The sequence below is a fragment of the Lepeophtheirus salmonis genome, chromosome 13, assembly GCF_016086655.4.
Source record: "Lepeophtheirus salmonis chromosome 13, UVic_Lsal_1.4, whole genome shotgun sequence".
NCBI classification, from domain to species: Eukaryota; Metazoa; Arthropoda; class Copepoda; order Siphonostomatoida; family Caligidae; genus Lepeophtheirus; species Lepeophtheirus salmonis.
In genome coordinates, this window is record NC_052143.2 from 44,255,794 (window position 1) to 44,275,414 (window position 19,621).

General features: G+C 31.8%; 1 protein-coding gene across 10 annotated transcripts in view; it reads right to left on the minus strand.

Annotated features, from left to right (window-relative positions):
* Nucleotides 1–3,686: 3,686 nt before the first annotated feature.
* SERCA (ATPase sarcoplasmic/endoplasmic reticulum Ca2+ transporting SERCA) overlaps nt 3,687–19,621 on the minus strand; it is a 31,063-nt gene continuing 15,128 nt past the window's right edge. The window contains exons 1-9 of one of the 10 annotated variants that reach the window (XM_040723234.2): nt 13,424–13,563; nt 11,962–12,199; nt 11,787–11,887; nt 11,524–11,628; nt 10,833–10,971; nt 8,387–10,770; nt 8,149–8,266; nt 6,362–6,408; nt 3,687–4,146 (exon numbers count right to left, since the gene is read on the minus strand). In XM_040723234.2, the coding sequence (XP_040579168.1) occupies nt 6,383–6,408; nt 8,149–8,266; nt 8,387–10,770; nt 10,833–10,971; nt 11,524–11,628; nt 11,787–11,887; nt 11,962–12,079 (2,991 nt within the window). In that variant the 5' untranslated portion in view covers nt 12,080–12,199; nt 13,424–13,563 and the 3' untranslated portion in view covers nt 3,687–4,146; nt 6,362–6,382. Of the gene's footprint in view, nt 4,147–6,361; nt 6,409–6,665; nt 8,267–8,386; nt 10,771–10,832; nt 10,972–11,523; nt 11,629–11,786; nt 11,888–11,961; nt 12,200–12,290; nt 13,100–13,423; nt 13,605–19,621 lie in introns of those variants that run through there. The other 9 variants (XM_071893207.1, XR_005867908.2, XR_005867909.2 and 6 more) reach the window with 9 other exon arrangements.

Sequence of the window (19,621 nt, forward strand, 5' to 3'; positions counted from 1 at the left end):
TTTTAGAATTTTAGAGGTATTATGATAGTTTTTAATAGGGAACAGTAATTGAGTATTGACCCTCTATATTATCCATTATCCTGTAAAATACTATAAACAACTTGGAAATTTTGTCACTGGTTCTCGACTTATATTCCTAAAATGTCAATAAACTTTTCAACGTTGTCATGAAGAATTTTGCGTTTTTTAATGAAGATAAAATATTTGCCATCATATTTACCATGACAGAGATAGTCACTTATCTGATCGTCCATTGAAACCCCTCATTTGTGATCTAAGTAATCAATCATGGAATTGTAGATCGTCTGATGAAAGATTTTGTGAGAAAATTTCATATTTTGGAGGTGAAACCTGCAAGAGTCTTCTATACCTAAAGATGGTATAGCACTTTTACTTAATATTTAGTAACAGTCTGTTTAGTTTAGCATTTGTCCATTCATTTTCTGTTTCAAAATCTTCATATTTAAAATGAAGAGATCAAACAACAAATCAACGGATTTACCATCTATACAAAAATAATAATTGTATATAATCACTCATCAGATATCACTAAAATAAATATATCGTATTTCTTATTAGGTATCTAATTTATTGGTATAGCTGATTTCCATTTATTAAGAATATCAATGTTTGATGTTGAAAAATTAGTACAAAGAAGTTCTAATTTTATTATTATTGAGCTTTGTACCAAATGTTTTACAAGTGTGCCTACTAGGAACCACACAATTTAAAGGTATCTTTCATGTTGAGGAAGAATAATCACTTTCTATGCAGAATAATATTTATTTCTAACTAATTGACAATAAAATAATATATTTATATAAATTATTGAAACAAAACAGTAATATAATTATGATAAATTGCTTGATTTTAAAAGTGAATAGTTTGTCCAGATGTAATCTATGCTTTTACTAGAGGATTTTAACGCTAAAAACTAGCTCACACTAATTACGTGTTATTCCTTTTCACATCTTGCGTCAACTGATACATCGATGAAATCATTGGACGTAAGATGTTTGCTACACAATGTTGAACTAGCTGATGGAGTCTAATAACATGTGTCTCTCAGAATGGCCTTTAGCCACTTTACTAACATGGTTGAGTCCTTGATTGTGGAAGTAATGAATGCTCACTTCAGAATCCTTACTTGCACTGAAACTACATCCAGGAGCAGAACACGTATAAACCATGTTGAAGGTAAATTTGCAGGAGTGTGATCGACAACCAACAAATTAGGAAGGTAGAATAATTCATATTTGAAACATGACCTCTGAATGGCATAAAAAAGCGTAGGCTTTTTAACTACAACTTCCATGTGTCACTATTATAATTTATATCTATAATATATTACTTAATACTAAATGTCTGGTTTATTACAATTAACTTAATTAGAATAATATTACTATTAAAATTCGTCGCCTAGATGAGATGGCAGTGAAGAGTAAAGGAGACACTAGACAAGAAATAAATACATATAAAAGGTGACTACATATATTCTCTTGAGCTCTAAAAGACACTGTATATACACATACGTGTATATACACAAAAAGGTAAATCAATAAAAGATATATTATTAAAAGTATTGCATTTATACACTAGGTAAAAAGGTATGTATCAGATGTATCAGTCATTTAATTAAAATACACGACAAAATGTATACCTATTCTATTCATTAATTATCGTCACTATCCCTTCACTGTTTATAAACCCCAATTTCGTTTAAATTAATTGAATATTAAATTTATTGTTGAAATATTCCGAGTATTTTTTTTAAATATGCTGATACTGTTCGCCAAGAATCAAGCAAACAATATTATATATTAATATTATGTTTACAAACTTTCTGAGGATGGTTTGTATAGATAAGTTTTCGTAAACAAATTATTATTAAAAAATGGAAAAGAGCAATTCCTAGAAATTAGGCACCAGGTATTATTATACTTGTAGTATCAGTTACATCGAAACTCATAAATTAAATTAGTATAAATATGATTATTACTTAATAATATTTATTGTATCTATCCAGAGTTGCAGATAATAAATCTATTAGTATAATATTATAATAGCATGCCTTAGTTATTTTCTCCATTTTTATATTTGGAGTTTAGATATCCGTTGTTATTAATCAAGCCTTCGCTTATTTTGTAATATTTTTATAATTATTACTATACTGTCATTTGGCTATCTTTCAATCTCTGATAATGTAGTATTGTATTTAAAAGGATCCTTATGAATTTGTAGAAATAGTAAATTAAGCGCTGCCCAATATTTACATCAACGACACTGTTGAAGATGTTGTCTTTTACATATGAGGATATATATAGCAAGGTCCATTATATAAGTCACAAAATGCCAAGAATGTTATAAATTACTACCATTTTTTTAAATCCAATGAGATGCACAAGTTGATAGAGCTCAAATATTTAAAAGAAAATTGATAAAATCTGAGTAATAGAGATTGATTAGTTTTACCCTCTTATATAATTTATTTATTGTGTGTCTTCCCTGTACAACTTTGTATGGAAGTTATGAAGGATGATAAAACAAGGCCATCATTTTTTTCGTTCAGTCGGTCAAATGACTTATCTTCTAACAAATAAATTTAACAGAATTCGGTTCCATATTAACAATTGTATGTGATGAGGATCATTATTTTATGGAATTCTTTCGACATATATCAAGTAAAGATTCAACGTTACAAGTATTTCAAAAATTTTAAGACAACTAGTAGAATCTCAATTATTGAGAGATAAGCTCGAGTGAAGTCTCAAAAGTAACATGCATTATTTTAATACGAGTGAATGTCTAGTCGCAAATTTTTGGGTACGTGAGTTGGTAAGTTTCAAGCCTTGAGTCTTATTAAAATCTGAATCTTGTCGATCTGACGATGAATTTTAGCCGTATTACGAGTTTTGTTTATGTAATTTATTTAAAGTAAATATTCAACTATTTATCCCAACAAAAACTGAACATTTCATATTAAGGTCATATGGCCAGTAATATTTTAACAAAATAGTCACAATACATTTGTTGAGAAATTGCCCAGGTAATTTGCAAATTTGGACCAAAAAAAATTGTGGGCATTTAGATGAATGGGAAAGTAATCGAATAATCAAGGCTGTGCGAATAATATTATAGTTTCTAGATGTAAAACTATCGTGTTGTATGGTGTATATATATATATATTTTTTTTGTATAAGCTGAAATAATAAAATAAGTAGACGTTTTAATTTTTTGAAGTGCATAAATAATAATCCTATTTTGTTTGATATGAATGAAATGAGTAGAGTTACATAAAATATTATCTTAACTCCTACAAGACTTGTTTCTAGTTGTCAATCTGAAAAGGTATTTTTTAGTTCCTAAAGCTTCTATCATTATTATTTAATTATAATTAAAGAGAGAATATCTAAAATAACTATTGCGTGTGGCCATGAGAGTGGGATTTTATTATATTTATTTTCTCTCATAGCTGCGCACAGCTAATCTAATAAAACGTAATGACAGCAAAGCTGATTTTCTACCAAACATTCTTCAAAATGACGTGGTTATCATACAATTCTTCGATTTAATTTAGTTTCACCTTACGACAGGTCATATTTTATACAACTCTAGAAATGGGGTATAGAGTGGCAGCTCTTCTGGAAGCAGATCTGTAATTTACTTAAAAGATGAAAAGTGAATCATTTTATTATAACATAAACTATATTTCTATTAATGAGCAAGTTTTTTATAATGAATAATAATAACTGAGCCATTTCACCAAAATACATCAGTTATGAATGAAACAAAGTCCCCGATGACTGGGAAGAAGATAAATGTAAATTCATTCTTCAAAATGATCAAGGAATCACATAATTGGGGTTCCAATTACATGATGGGGAAAACTATTGTCTTGATGGAAGACAATTTGAATTAATTGTGTACGAATCATAAAAACAAATAATTTGTATATATAAGAACTTTTTTTGAAAGAAAAAAAAATCAAAAGTTTAACGATAATAAAAAGTTAAATGTGTAGATGCTTCTTTGTTCCATTTATAGAATTCGGAGGTATTTTGAGAGTTTCTCAACGCATAATGGAAGATAAACATCATCATCTTTCCATGGGGAACTTGTGGGTTCATTTAACTTTCTTTTTGGTTGCTAAAAAATAATAAAAAGAAAATGAGTTAAAAAATAATAATAATAATGACAAAAAGAAAATAAATTTCGAAAGCATTCGGCTAAATCTTTATATGATACATATCTACAGAACTTCATGCAGTCAAAAGACCCTCCACAAAAACTCTAGTATAAGCGAAATCCGCAGCGGTCATAAAGATCCCTACAGGATGATCCTGTCTTAAAGTGAATTTCCACATTTATCATGCTTGTTGACGCAATACGTGTATAATTTTTGAACGAACCAAAGGGTAATTTATTTATAAGAACTTTCCAATTATAATCTTTAAACGTCAACAATTATCCCTCTCAAAATATAGAGGTACTGTGATTTATAATATTTTTGTTTGGGGAAATCGTGTGTATGCGTGTATATATGATATCGGACACAGAATTGCTCTCACAGAGACTTCCTTCAATCAATTAACAAGAGTTAATATAATATATATACACTAATGTGTACACGAACGATAGATGTGGTAGTCCGGCTTTACTCCTCCGAACAAAAAATATTTTAAACCACAGAGCCAATTTATTTTCAAAAAGAAAATTGTTGAGCTTTGAAGATTATAATCTGAAAATTTTTTCAGAATTTATAAAAAAAATTGCTCATTGTTCCGTTCCAAAACTATACACATATCTATTTGTACACCAATGATGGATGAGGAAGCTCATCTTCACTCATGTACAAACCATACTATATAATGAAGGATAGTAGACGAACGAATCTAGCTCATTAGCTTCATTTAGTATAATATTTTTCCTACATTGATAAAGTTGAAGGGGCCCATAGGGTTCTGCAGAATTATATATATATATTTATCTGGGGAGGGGGGGGCTACAGCCCCTCCTTCTGCGGACGTCCCTGGGGTTTGTATCCTTATTTTTAGAGAGGAAATAGATTTAATTTATTTTCGATGATTATTTTACTTTTAAAGGAAAAATTATCGATGACTATCGAAATTAAAGAACTGCGTCTAAAATGAAGCGAATAAGGAATTAGAGGCCATACTTCTTCTAAGAATGGTCATCTACTCATTCATAGAATCTGGGATTTTATACCGCAGCAATTTGTTCGGAGCCCTTCACTTTGTAATAACACCTGAAATTTTAATAGGCAACTATAAAGAGATCCTATTTGTTATATTATATATATCATATTTAATGTCTGATAAAATTATTAGACTTGATTTTTCTTGTGACGTGAAGTAGAATAAATAAGGATTTGTAATTTTTATGAGAAAAGTCATTGATGCCAGACAATTAACTCATTGAGAATGTAGGGTTTAAATATGCAGTTAATAATCATTCACTCAGGTATTAGTAATGAGGTGGAATAGACTTATTTCCACCTATTTAATCATCACATCTCAGATTTTCAGAACTAGTCTAGATATATAATCATAAGGATTTTTATTAATATTTGATCTAAACATACTGCATCCCTTCCTTTCAAAAGTAGGAGGTTTTGAGGAGATAAAGTATCAGTCACTGAGATGTTTCCATAACTTAGTAGTTACTTTGTCTAAATGGTTTCACATTAATAATTAACCTTTCTTTTAACAAAGCATCATATTTTTGTAAAGACGTGATTGTGTCCTTAAATCCTGACACGACACGAGCCTTTTGTAGGTGAAAACGTATCTTGCTCAGTTTCTACATAAGGATAATCGTTGAAGTTTGAAGATTATTATTTGTAGAGTTCTTAGGAATAAGGCGACTATTCCCAAACACATATGAAATATCGTATAACTCATCTTCATCCCTTGTATGTTTAAAATGTAGCTCACGTACAATTTAATCGTACAAAAGCCCAACTTGTTCAAGAGTAAAGTATATTTAAAAGAGAGCAACTGCATATACATATATGTGCATGGGTTAATTTAGTGAAAAAATTATAATATTGTATACTGTCAGTTACGATGACTTTCCACTAAACTCGTCGCGTTACGCGACATAAACAATTATTTTCCTTCGTTCTCTCACTTCCTCTTTCTGTCTATCTATCTAAATATAGATAAAATATGGAAAAGAAGATTGAGGAAGAAGGAATTATTACTATGCAACTGCATCAGGACACTTGAAGAGTACAAATTTAAATTAAAACTCACTCTCATGCTACAGTATATATAATATTAATATATGCACTCAGTCTGTACAGTTTCTACGCGTGCAACATTAGAAATACATGACCTACTGTATTTTTGCGACTTTTTAATTAATCTTTCTTTTCCCGTCGTCCAGCTAGAAAATATAAGAGAAGTAATCACTGGAAGATTTCACTTAATTGACGTATAATTATAATACTATGCCCTAGTCCAAAATCTATTCTATAATACCTATATCAGCAAATAAATATGAATACTATTACTAACAAAATGATTGGATTGTTCCTAATAATCATGCTCCTAATATCTTTTGTGTAAACGATAAATTCAATATCTTAATAAACATGATAATATATGTATAAGTACTTCAAGACTCGTATGATCATTACTTACCCTTTGCGATACTCACTGGTTTGTGTTGTTAAGGAACACACTATATTCACGCAAACCCAACAAACTGAAGGAAAGGATCCAACACCGTTAAATGAAGAAATAGTTCAAACTTCAAACACCAGAGTAATTAAGTACACACTTTGCAAGGAAAACTCATTATTAGGTGTAATCTAATAAGAGAGCACACAGGCATGTTACGTGAAAAATTTAAGGCATTAGTAATTTGTTTGTTTTGTTTTTTTTTCTCGATAACATTTGATGTATTTCAGATTCGGTCAAAAATAAGCAAAAAATTCACTAAATAAAACCTAAAATAGTAGTAAGATTATTTTTGATTATTATCTTTCTTTTTTAAGTTTTTTTTTCCTTTTTTTTTCTTTCTTTTCTGCATATATACAACGTCGGTAAAGACATAATATCAGGAATACAAAATGTAATAATAATAATTAAATGTGTGTATTGTAATCATCATACTAAATCTAGAATATCAAGTTATGTATGGCTTGTACTGAAGAAGGACACTACTTTCTTCTTACAACAAAAATAATATATTTATAATTGAAACATGAAGATTGAAATGATTTAATTTAAATATGCTAAGTTTTCAAAAGAGATGGTAATTATAACAAGACCGATCGATTTACTGTTGCAGTAAGAGTATTTCAATTTAAATGTAAATACATATTGTAAAATCAGCACAAAAAGTAGAAAAATGGATTAAAATTTGATAATATCTGAAAAAATTGAAAAAAAATTATGTTGAACCTAACGCTTCAAGGATGAAGTTGATTTTTTTGTTTTTTTTTTTGCTTTTTTTAAATAGAAATGAATTTATGAGTTAACACAAGGTATACTCATATAAAATATTTAAAGAAAAAAAGGAAACATAATTTAAAACATACTATGACAATTCCAATATAAAAATATCTTTCCCGCCTCAATTTTTCGTTCCTTTGAAAATGAGGAATAACACATTTTTCAAGTTAGAATATTATTAATATACACACGCAAAAATAGGTAATAGGATTGTTTTCTATGAGATTTATAAATGAGAAGCAGGTGAGGTGTTGTTGAGGCTCAAGGAAATTTTGTAGAGTTTCTTTATTACATGCTCATGAATCTTTTTCCTTCTATAGAAGTGTAGGATAACAAAGGATACGGGGAAAAGTAAAAGGGGAAAATAGAACACTTTTTTTCTTTTTTTTTTTTTGTAAAAGAAAATTTACCCTTCTTCCACCGTGGTCTTAACAGAGGAATTTGTGTAGTATGTGTGAGAAAAAAAAACAAGAAGGATATAATATATAATTGGGATAAATTAATTAAAACATAAGTCTCTTGAATTTTTTTGTTTTTTTTGTGTGATTTCATTAATATTATAATCTAGCCATAATAGCCATTTCGTGTAGATACCAAGCGTAACCATACGCCGCGAAGCCAACGAGTATCGCTATTAGTTCAGTCCAACGAATATGTACACCCTTACCCTCAGTATAGTTGCGAGCAACAAATTTCAATGCTTCATCTAAACCGATAACAGGTAGAGAGAACTTCATAACCGTTATCCACTGTTCAATAGATAGAGGTGTAATTTGGAAAACAACCTGCAAAACAAATAGCTCGAAGTTAATAAACAGTATGTAATTAGATTGGACGAATGATCGCATAATTTTCTTGCATAGAAATATATAATTTAAATATAAAATTGAAAAGCAATAGCTTACGGAAAAGATGTCGACGTAAAGAATGAGGAAATGAAGAGAGAATGACAAAACCATGGCTGCAATCAACATGGGATTAATCCAAGGAGGCATCACCACAAGAGATTGGTTCTCAGAGAGTGAGTTAATGGCGTTGCACATCTCAATTGTAACCAAAATAGAAAGAGCCATTGTCATTGGTTCAGGAGCTTGGAAAATATCACATGATAATCCTTTAAAGTTTTCGGGTTCTCCTTGGCATTGTAACCAGTGACTCAATTGAAAGTAAGTAACTTGAGGTCCAGTGGGATCATACATAAACCAATAAGCAGCTCCTCCAACAGTTGCGAATCCAACATAAATACCAATAGCCATGTAACGGAAGAAAAGCCATGGAGTGATAAGAGTTTCATCAGAGCGACGAGGAGCCTTGTCCATAATGTCCAAATCAGGAGGATTAAATCCTAAAGCAGTGGCAGGTAGTCCATCAGTGACAAGATTTACCCAAAGGAGTTGTACAGGAATAAGAGCCTCAGGCAGACCCAAAGCTGCAGTTAAAAATATGGATACAACTTCACCAATGTTGGATGAGATCAAATAGCGAATAAATTGTTTCATATTGTTGTAAATAGCCCTTCCTTCTTCAACAGCAGCCACGATGGAAGCAAAGTTATCATCAGCAAGTACCATTTCAGAAGCAGATTTTGCCACAGCAGTTCCAGATCCCATAGCAATACCGATTTCTGCCTTCTTCAATGCAGGAGCATCATTTACACCATCACCAGTCATAGCAGTGACTTCCTTCATTGATTGCAAATACTCAATAATCTTAGATTTATGGAATGGTTCTACACGAGCAAACATGCAAGCATTAGCGCATGCTTGTTTTTGTTCATGAGGAGAGAGATCATCAAATTCACGACCAGAGAAGGCCTTACCAATGGAAGACTCAGTCTCATCTAAGATGCCAATTCTACGGCAGATGGCTTCAGCAGTATTTTTATTGTCCCCAGTGATCATAATTACTCTAATTCCAGCTTCTTTACATCTAGCAATACTTGGCTTTACTTCGAGACGAGGAGGATCCAACATACCAACAACACCAACAAATGTCAAATTGGTCTCGTATTTCACAAATTGATTAGCATCTTCCAAGTTCATTGCACTAGGATCTACTGGAGAATCAGCTGTGGCAAGAGAAAGACAACGAAGGGTATCTCGCCCAGTTCCATAAGCGGTTGATTTTTGAAGAATGAGATCGCGAATAGCTGAAGTCATGGGAGCTTTCTCGGATCCAATGCGATAATGAGTACATCTATCCAATACACCTTCAGTCGCTCCTTTAACGAATATTTTTGGTCCAGACCCCAGATTTGTGTTTGCTTTTGGCGTGCAATAAGTAGACATAGACTTGCGATCACGAGAGAATTCGAGTGTGAATTCTTTCTTCCATTTACTTTCCATGTCTTTCCTAACAGCCTTGGCGGAATCAAGACGTCCACCAGATTTTGAAACTGAGTAAGGATTAATTTTTTCGGCAAGGACAATAAGAGCAGTTTCGGTGGCTTCGCCAACTTTTTCAAATGCGTTTTTGTATTCGTTATAATCAATAGCTGAGTCATTACACATAATAGAAATAGTGGTAAGTTCCTCAAGACCAGCAAAATCTGATCCTTTTACTTTTTTGCCATGGTGAAAAATATCTCCAACTGGCTCATAAGTTGATCCAGAGATCTCAAACTCATTAATGTCAGTTTCTGATTTAAAAACAAACATCTTACAGATAGACATCATGTTAGTAGTTAGAGTACCAGTTTTGTCTGAGCAAATAACTGAAGTACATCCTAATGTTTCCACTGAGGGGAGGGATCGAACGATAGCATTCTTCTTGGCCATACGACGTGTTCCAAGAGCAAGACAAGTAGTGATAACAGCTGGTAGACCCTCTGGAATGGCAGCTACAGCAAGAGCAACGGCAATTTTGAAATAATAAATAGCTCCTTTCACCCAAGAACCGCCATGTGCAGGATCGTTGAAATGACCAATGTTGATAGCCCAGACAGCAATACAAATCAAGGTGATGACCTTACTCAATTGTTCACCAAATTCATCCAACTTTTGTTGAAGAGGTGTCTTTATTTCCTCAGTCTCAGTCATTTCTGTTCTAATGCGACCGATAGCGGTATTTAATCCAGTTCCAATAACAATACCACGACCTTTACCAGCAGATACATTTGTTCCAGAGAAAATAATGTTCTTTTTATCTTGATTGACAGATCGGGGATCCGGTACAGGATCGGTATGTTTAATGACAGATACGGATTCTCCAGTCAAGATTGATTGATCAATTCTTAGAGTTGTAGACATAATGTTAATCAATCGTATATCAGCAGGTACTTTGTCACCGACTAATATAAAGAAAAAGACAATTAGTCAAAAATATATATTTTCCTCTTCAATAAAAAATTACCTGAAACTTCGACAATATCTCCAGGAACAATCTCCTTGGCACGAATTTTTTGAACACCATCTTTATCTGTGCGTACAACTTTTCCCATTTCAGGTTCATATTCTTTGAGGGCTTCAATAGCGGATTCTGCGTTACGTTCCTATAAAATTTCGAATAATCATATTATACATGCTTAGGTATTTGACAAACGTATTGTACAAATATATAAGTATAACAAGGAGTCAATATTTAAAATTGTCCAAAAAAAAATATAGAAAAAATATAAGTCCTGGCATTGATCCAGTTTTAATTTTTACTTAGATGATGGATCTTTAAAAAATGTGTTGTTTTTATCTTTTAAATTTCGTTTCTCTACCTACAATTTAGTTCAGGAGAATAAAACCAGCATAATGTTTAAAAATTGAGGGCTTTCATTATAAGTATTAAAGGGAAAGTTATAATGTCATTTGACTGTTAAAATAATAACAAATATTTATCCAAATATCAAATAACTACAAAGTTTATAATTATCTCACTCTTAGGTAAAAATTTAAATGCAATACCCAAACAGCTATAATTTCATATGGATATTTAGTTTTGGCAAACTTGCAAGCTTAATTTTCTTTTAGATAAAAATTAATACCCGGATAAAAACAAATAAGCCGTTAATTGTTAAGTGAAAAAATACAGGTAAAAAGTATAGATTAATTACCTGCCACACACCAACAATGGCATTGGCTATTAAAATAAGTAAAATGACAAAAGGTTCCACGAATGCTGTCACTGTTTCTTCACCTTCTTCAAAGAAAGCCAATACCTAAATTTGAATAAAAAATGAATTTGTTAGATATCATATTGGAATATGTATGGAAATGATATCCTTTTGTAACTAAGCAATTGATACATGACTCTCTGTATTAATTGTTGAGTCACAAAATAATAATATTAAAGGAATGAATCCTATTTTGTTCTTACAAAAGAGATGACGGCCGCCAAAAGAAGGATTTTAACTAAAAGGTCGTCAAATTGCTCCAAAATAAGTTGCCAAATGGATTTTCCTTCTTCAGCAGGGAGTTCTGTAAGATACAAAGTATGGGCATTAGAATGAGCAGACTGGAATTAGTAATGTTAGCATTAACGTTGGACTTACCATTGGGACCATACTTTTCCAAGTTCCTTTTGACTTGATCCGTTGAGAGGCCATTATCCACATCAACGCCAAAATGGTCACAGCATTGTTGCCATGGCTTCATAAATCCGTCCTCCATTGCGAGGTTCGTTGAGTTTGCGCAATGAGAATCAAGACAAAGAGTTTTTCGGTACACAGCCGAAACCAAAATATAACAACGAGTAAATCAAGAATATGTCTTCAGGATCGACTCAACTGCCTGCAAGAAAATAAATAATTAAATGCAAGTGTACTATCAGTCAATCAAAGGGATTTAGAGTCACGGGCCGTATAAAAGCCGGACGTCTTACTCATTCATTAACAAGGAACGGTAAAGACATACCATGGGAGAGAAAAGAATCCCTCTATGAAATGGTGATGAACAAGACTCTACAAAAGGCTCAAGTGTTAAATAACTCGCGTTGAGAGAAGTACTTAAAAACACTCTTAATGACGATGAGGACTATGGAAGAGTCTGATGGTGACAGTGCGTATTGTTGGATAGAAAAGAAAAGAATTCCAAAGAAAAGGAAGAAACTTAGCTGCTAGAATTACAATAAAGCTGCTCCCTCCACTCCCTACCGCCCTTATATCAAACGTCTTTTCCTATTTCTCCTTCCCTTTCTCTTAGTTTTCCTCTCTTTTTTTATTCACCTGCTCCACCAGAGGGAAGATTTTTTTAAATGGATTGATCTACGCAGCTGCTAATGATACATCAGCTGTAGCCATCAGGTCCGGATGTGGTTCTTTCTCATTGGCTAATTTACCGCTTTAATCTTCCAATCAAATCAATGTAAATAGTCTTTCTTTATGACTGTAGCGCTGATTTCAAATATCATTTAAATGACTATTTAATTGTGTACTACTACTACTACTACTGTGTACCAGCAACTCTCTTTTAATCTTAGGATATTGAATGAACGAATGTAGGTTAATTAGACGTATATGCCACGAGTCAGAAATTAAACCTAATATTGTTTTGGTTTTAATAAAAAGCCATAGCTATATGTATTTTATATAAAAAATCAGTGTCACTCACATTAACTAGGATCTGGGACGAGGGTCAGCCGTGACTATTATGTCACTGTAAACATTATATTCTTCTCTGTTTCAGTTTCAGCTTACCTTCTCAATTCCTGACAAGTTTTCGGTATCAATATTATAGAAACATTATCATAATTCATGTCATAAATCATCATCTACAAACAATATCTTTCGATGAATTAATAATTATGATATACTTGGGAAAAAGTTTCAGACGAAATGCTGCTATGTTTTTGAACCTTCCTTGGAGTGACACTGAGCCAGCTTATCTAACTTTTGTAAAACGATATCACTTCCTAGTTCCTACTAGTACTAAAATTCATATATTGATGAAATTGTTAGAAAACTGAAGCACTTTTGATTGGTAAATGAATGTTGAAACAATGTGGTTAATGTTTACCTTACTCCAGAGTACCGATAGAAACGATAGTATCTCAATTACTAAATGTTGAACACATAAAGGAGTTACTTATGCACTATCTCCTCCTAAGTTTAAAATAAATTGAGTATCTAAGAAAAAATAATTCAGGTGGCCGAAACTTTTTCGTTTATGGGGAAATAAGTTTGGCAAAATGCCATCTGAGTAGAAAGAAAAATAATCATTTATAAAAGATTTGGGTAAGTTATCACAACAACAACAGCAACAACGGAAAGACTTACCTGCTTTAACTATATTAATAAATGAGAGTCCAAAAGTCCATACTTTCTATTATATTTTCTTTAAAATTACCTCTCTTATTTTGTTCACATCATTTGAAGAAGTTGACTGTTTTTGGTCCTTTAGTTACAATTTGCTTTTATGTTTTGTTGTTTTGTTTAGGTTCACTTAGAACTATATAGTATTAAAAATATGGATTTCACTGAAATTTTTTCGAATATACTATGACTGGGATGATTAATGTTATCCATTTTGTTCTAAAAAACTACTAAATTTTTATATATTCAAGCATAAAAATGGCTGCACTTTGAATTTATACTTATGATTTATTATGCTTATTTGTACTCAAGTATACGTCTAATAATTAAATGATGAAAAAGTAATCAACATCTGAAATACTTAATTTTAATGTTCATAATATTTCTTCAATAATTATTGTTTTTATGTTTGCTTAACCTAGATATGAGTTAATCTTGCCATGTTACACTCTTATGTTTAATTTAATATTCATCATGTAGGATATTTTATAATAAATTATTTATCTTTTTTAAAGAATTATAAATTCGTTTTCTACTTCCTAGACGCGTAAAAATATTTGAACTCATATATATATACAGGGTGGTCCATATATAGTTGGACTTAGAAATACACCTCTACAGACAAATATATAACTAAGTTCCGGAAAATATTTTTTATTTACTTTATAAAGAATAGTACTAATACTATATATTCGCAAAATTTTATTCAAATTGACATCCTTTGCAATAAATTACAGTCTGAAGTCTCTTTCTTATAGACTCACAGCTTTTACATACTAATTTATCAGTGAATTTCTCCCATGATGCTTCAGCAGATACCATCAGCGCGTCCTTGGTGGGTCTCTAGATAGTGCTGGTCCCACTCTCGATCGGATCTGTTCCTAAATGAAGAAGTCAAGAGAAATCAAATAAGGGGAGTAGGGAGGCCAACATGAATTGTCCCATAAGTGCATTAAGTTTTTTGACACCAGGTCTGAATTATTTTTACTGTATGAGCTGGGATCAGTCCTACTAAAAACAGATTTGGACACTTTTTTTAAATTTTTGGTCCTTTTGTTAATCTATTCATTAAGTTCCTGTTCCGTTTAGTACACTTTCTGATGGATCTTCCAGGCGGTTGCCTTATTTTTGCTATTATTACTGCCTGAGAAAGCTGTTTTGTCCCAATAGTTGTATTTCTTCCTTCTTCTGGACTCCTATAAATTCTCATTTTCAAGAAAAGGTGCTCCTAAGAGCAGACATGTTGGCAATTGGAGTCTTTCAGTTGTTGAGAAGGTTGACAATGACAACACCTTTACTCTCTTACTCCGCAACGAAGTAAATATGAAATATGGATATTTTTGAACATCTAATAAAATCACAGACATCTTTTACTTCTTAAAATATGTCTGATTTAATCAAAATAAATCTGAATTAATCTCGGAATAATAGTCTGTTACATCACTCAACCTCTAAAATTGGCATCTCATTTTTTATTGAGTCAGTTCAGTCCAGCTAAATATGGACCACCCTGTATATGTATACACATATATATCCACAATATTTCATTCCTATGAACATGTTGTTGCCATGAATGGAAAAGAACAACTTTTTTATAATTATGTGCTTATAGATAAGTATATGTAGATACGATGGAATGGATTAAAGTAGTTTGGATTCTTAAGTTATTATAAAATATAATATAAGTATAATATATACATAGATGTGTTATGTTATTTTACCTTTATATAAATCTATACTAATAAAGCAAAGTTGGTCTGAATCTTTACTGATTCGTTATTTTGGAGGATTACTACTTGATCTAAGAAATAGCAATGCAGAAAAAAAATGAGAAACGGAAAAATAGTTGTTGCATGTTCCTTTTCTTCCTTCTTGTTCATTATTTAATAGGCTCTCGTGGTGATAGCTTCTCCCTCTGAAATAAACATTATCTCCTATCTTTGTGGAAATTGTTTTAAGAATGTATAATATAATTAATACAGGGTGCGCAATCTATTTGTGCCACGAGAAGATTTTTACTATTTCATTCGGTATTTTCTCTCCAATTAGTCATCAGATTAATAAAATAAAACCAGATTCTGAAAGCTTGATGTATTCTGATTTATTTTATTCAATAAAATCGACTCCAGCCTTAATTATAGTCTCTATACGTGTAAGCAGGTCTTCCCCACTTGGCAAATCCTGGAATTTCTTCTTGATCCGACTGATAAATTTGTCTTTGGTGTTGTAGGGGGTTCGGTTAGTTTGTCGTTCGATCGTGTCCCATACAAAAAAAAATCCATCGGATAGAGATCTGGCGAGTTTGGAGGCCAAAAGTCTGGCAAGATGAAGTCGTCAAAATTGTCTTGGAGCCATTTGAAACTTTTTTTTTTGAGGTGTAGTAGAGAGCCGAGTCCTGCTGCCTTATGTGAGGCCTCTCATTGGCAACTGTGTCGATCAAGAGCTTCACATAGGTCTCTAGCAAGTCCAGGTAGGCATTAGTGTTGACCTTGAGGGCAGGGAACTTTGTCTGCATCAAGGTTAATAGAAATACAAGGTTAGACCATCATGTAATCGGGCTTGCAAGAATTTTCGATTTGATGTATCGTAACGACTCCAGGGCAAGGCACACATATCTTGAAAAAACATGCAACCAATCATATTCTATGACATCACTATTGCTAGAATTTTCAATTTGATGTATCGTACCCATTGTTGGGTAAGACAGATAGATTTTGACAAAACACACAACCAATCATATGATTCATCTATGACACCACTATTAAAAAGTGTGGTGGAAGTCACACATCAGTCGTACACACATTATGGTATACCCTTATATTTCTATTAACCTTGGTCTGTATGACCTTTAGAAGCCTCAAATTCTCGCCTAACCTTGTGAACGAACGTCTCTCTGAGTTCCCGAGTTCGAACAATTGTTATGTTTTATTTTTTTTGTAACTTGTGCAGGTTTAAACAAGCTATAAACCATAACAAAAATCAGCTGCTGAAGTACCCGTGTTAGCACAAGATAGCTTGTCTACCCGGTATTGTATTTTAATATTTAAATATTACAAAAATTTTCCTGCACTAATATTATTTTAAATGTAGAACGTTCTCCTCTTTATAACAGTAGTTCATTTTCTCCCCTCCAAAGTCATATAACATGCAGCTCATATTAACTAGGATCTTAATTCAGTAGTACCATACGTCTCACTCCCGCCTTCTCCTTGCCCTCTTTTTTCCTTAAAGAAATTTCAACTCTATGTACAGTACATAGGGCATATTGAAAAGAAAAAGAAGTGTATATATATGTACGGCTGTAAATCCTAACCATTTTTAGCAGGCGAATTTTGTTATTGTTTACAACCTAAACAATTTTTTTATTTTTTCAAACTGTAATCAATATTCTTTCAATCTTGAGTGTAGAGCATCCAAGTATTGAGTACGTGTGAGTATGATCATGAAAAACGGAGAGTAACACTGAGTATTTGTTGGAGTCTATTCTACGACATCTAATAGCTCCGGTTAATTCCGAGTACTACTGCGAGTCTTTATTAATAAAGCAAAGTTTGTCTTTATGGCTGTATAAATGTCTCAAATCTCAAAAATTGAAGTTTTCCATTGACTTCTTCAACTCTTGAATGAATATGTATGTCATTCACTCCGTTTTACGTCAATTGTTTCAAAAAAAAAACATCTAATAAAAGAACTAATGGACAATAAAAGTACATAATGCGTATTTAGGTATATTTATATAAGAAAATCTTTACCGCGGAAGGTAAGAAAACAAAAATCATAAAAACTTTTTTTTCCCATGCTGTCCGAGTTCTTGTGCATAAAAGCATACTTTGTTTTGAATAGATCTATGTATGTATTTATAAACATATATTTTCTTACGTTACCTCATCACAAGTCCACAAAATTTTCGTATATTTAAGAAAGAGCAAATATTATACTAACTTAAATTCAATACACACTTTTAGGCAAAAAAAACACATTTTCTTTGGCACAGGTTTAATAAGATAGTAAGATTTCAAAAAAACTGTATTATAGATTTGTGCTAAGCCCTATTTACTATTTTTTTTTTTTTTTGGCATGAAAATAATTTATGAGGTGAAAAACGTTTTGTAGAAGTAATATAAAGAAAATGATTTTTGGATTTTTTTTTCTAATTAATAATTACCTACTTAGCGTGTTTTTAGATGCAAAATTATACTCATGTTTACTCAAACTTACATACAGGGTTGTTTCAGATACAAAAAAAGTTAGAATTTGACACATTTAAGTCAAGTATTATATAAAAAGGTGTTTCTTTGGAATGTTGCCTATGACGTGCACCAAAAAACATTTAAGGATTAAAAACATTTGTTCATGTAAAATATTTATTTCAATAAATAAAAAATTGAGCTACGGCAGTCCTTTTTATGAGGTCCAATCATGGCTTCGACCGGTCCTTCGGACTGTCAGTACATAAACCGATTAAAAAAGAATAACTCAAGTTGTGAGACGTCATAAAAGACCGAACTTTATTAACTTTAGGACTGAAATGGAAGAGATTGCCATCTTTATTTCTAAATAAAAAATGGTACAACATTAAGGACAAATTCTAATTTTATATACATCAAAGAAGAATTTTGTATGTTTCCAACCAATGATGAAAATGCAGTCTAGAATGGGCCTCTTGAAGAAAAAAAGAAACCAGAAATCATTAATCAACATGGAACCCTGACAATTTGAAAAATGTTAAGGAGGAGAGAAAGAATATTGGTTATGACGTTTCAGTAGATCAGCTACAATCAGCTGTCATAAGAGAAGAAGAAGAAAAATATATAAACAGGGACATTTGCTAGAATTACTCCAATGTTGATCCCCAATTCTACTCTGAGTCCAACAAAGACATACAATTATAACTCTGCAACGAATCCTGGGGGTTACACGTCGTCTTTTATGAGCACACACATTCTTTATTTCAATCAGATTTTGAATATAATTGAATCTATTTAGGATCTATTACTCAGGAATTAAATCATAATGAAAACTGATAATGAAAAAATAAAATAAAATAAAATTACAAATTAACGGGTCGGCTAAAAAACAGACCTGATTTACATCTTTATTTCCAACTATCTCATCATTCCAGGAAAATAAAATGTTTCCATAATATATAGAACATCATATTTAAAACCTCTTTACTCATGTAGCTTGTACAATAATCGTATTACAGGGGATCAATAATAATTTTATGCTGTCATAATCATAAGATATATACTAATTTGGCTATGTAATATGAACTACATGATAGCTGCACAGGGGAGAATTATAATCAAACGGATTTTCAAAATATATATTTGACACATTGGATTACGATCAACACCGGTTGATGATTTGACCATTCAGCTCTTTCATCATTGGTCTTTAGGAGTTCTGGTATAACTGTAATGAATTTGGGCACGTACGCCTAAATTAATTCAGGTCTTGCCAAAGTTGATGGGAGGGAGGTGGTTTCGTACTTCTTCCTAGCAGTTATAATGTTTAAGCCGGGAAGGACAATAAATTGTTTTACTACGTGAAATTTTGAGGGTTACTTAAAATATGATGGCGATATGCCCCCATAACGGCGCCATAAATAATAAAGTAATGAATGACTAATACTAATACTAACCTTCTCATCGTTATTTGGTATTTAATTTTTTTAGTCTGGATTCTGGAATACGACTCCTGTTATCTTATTGGTATTTAATGTGCTATGTGGATAAAACAAGGGAAGTTGTTCTCCATTCAGGAAATCCTTTGTTATTCGAATGGAAAATAGACACTCGTAAACGAGGGTTTACTTTACAATAAGATTCAATTGTTTCAAAGATTGAAGAACATGAGACAATCGAATGTTTATTATTTTAATTCCTAGCACGAAAAAACA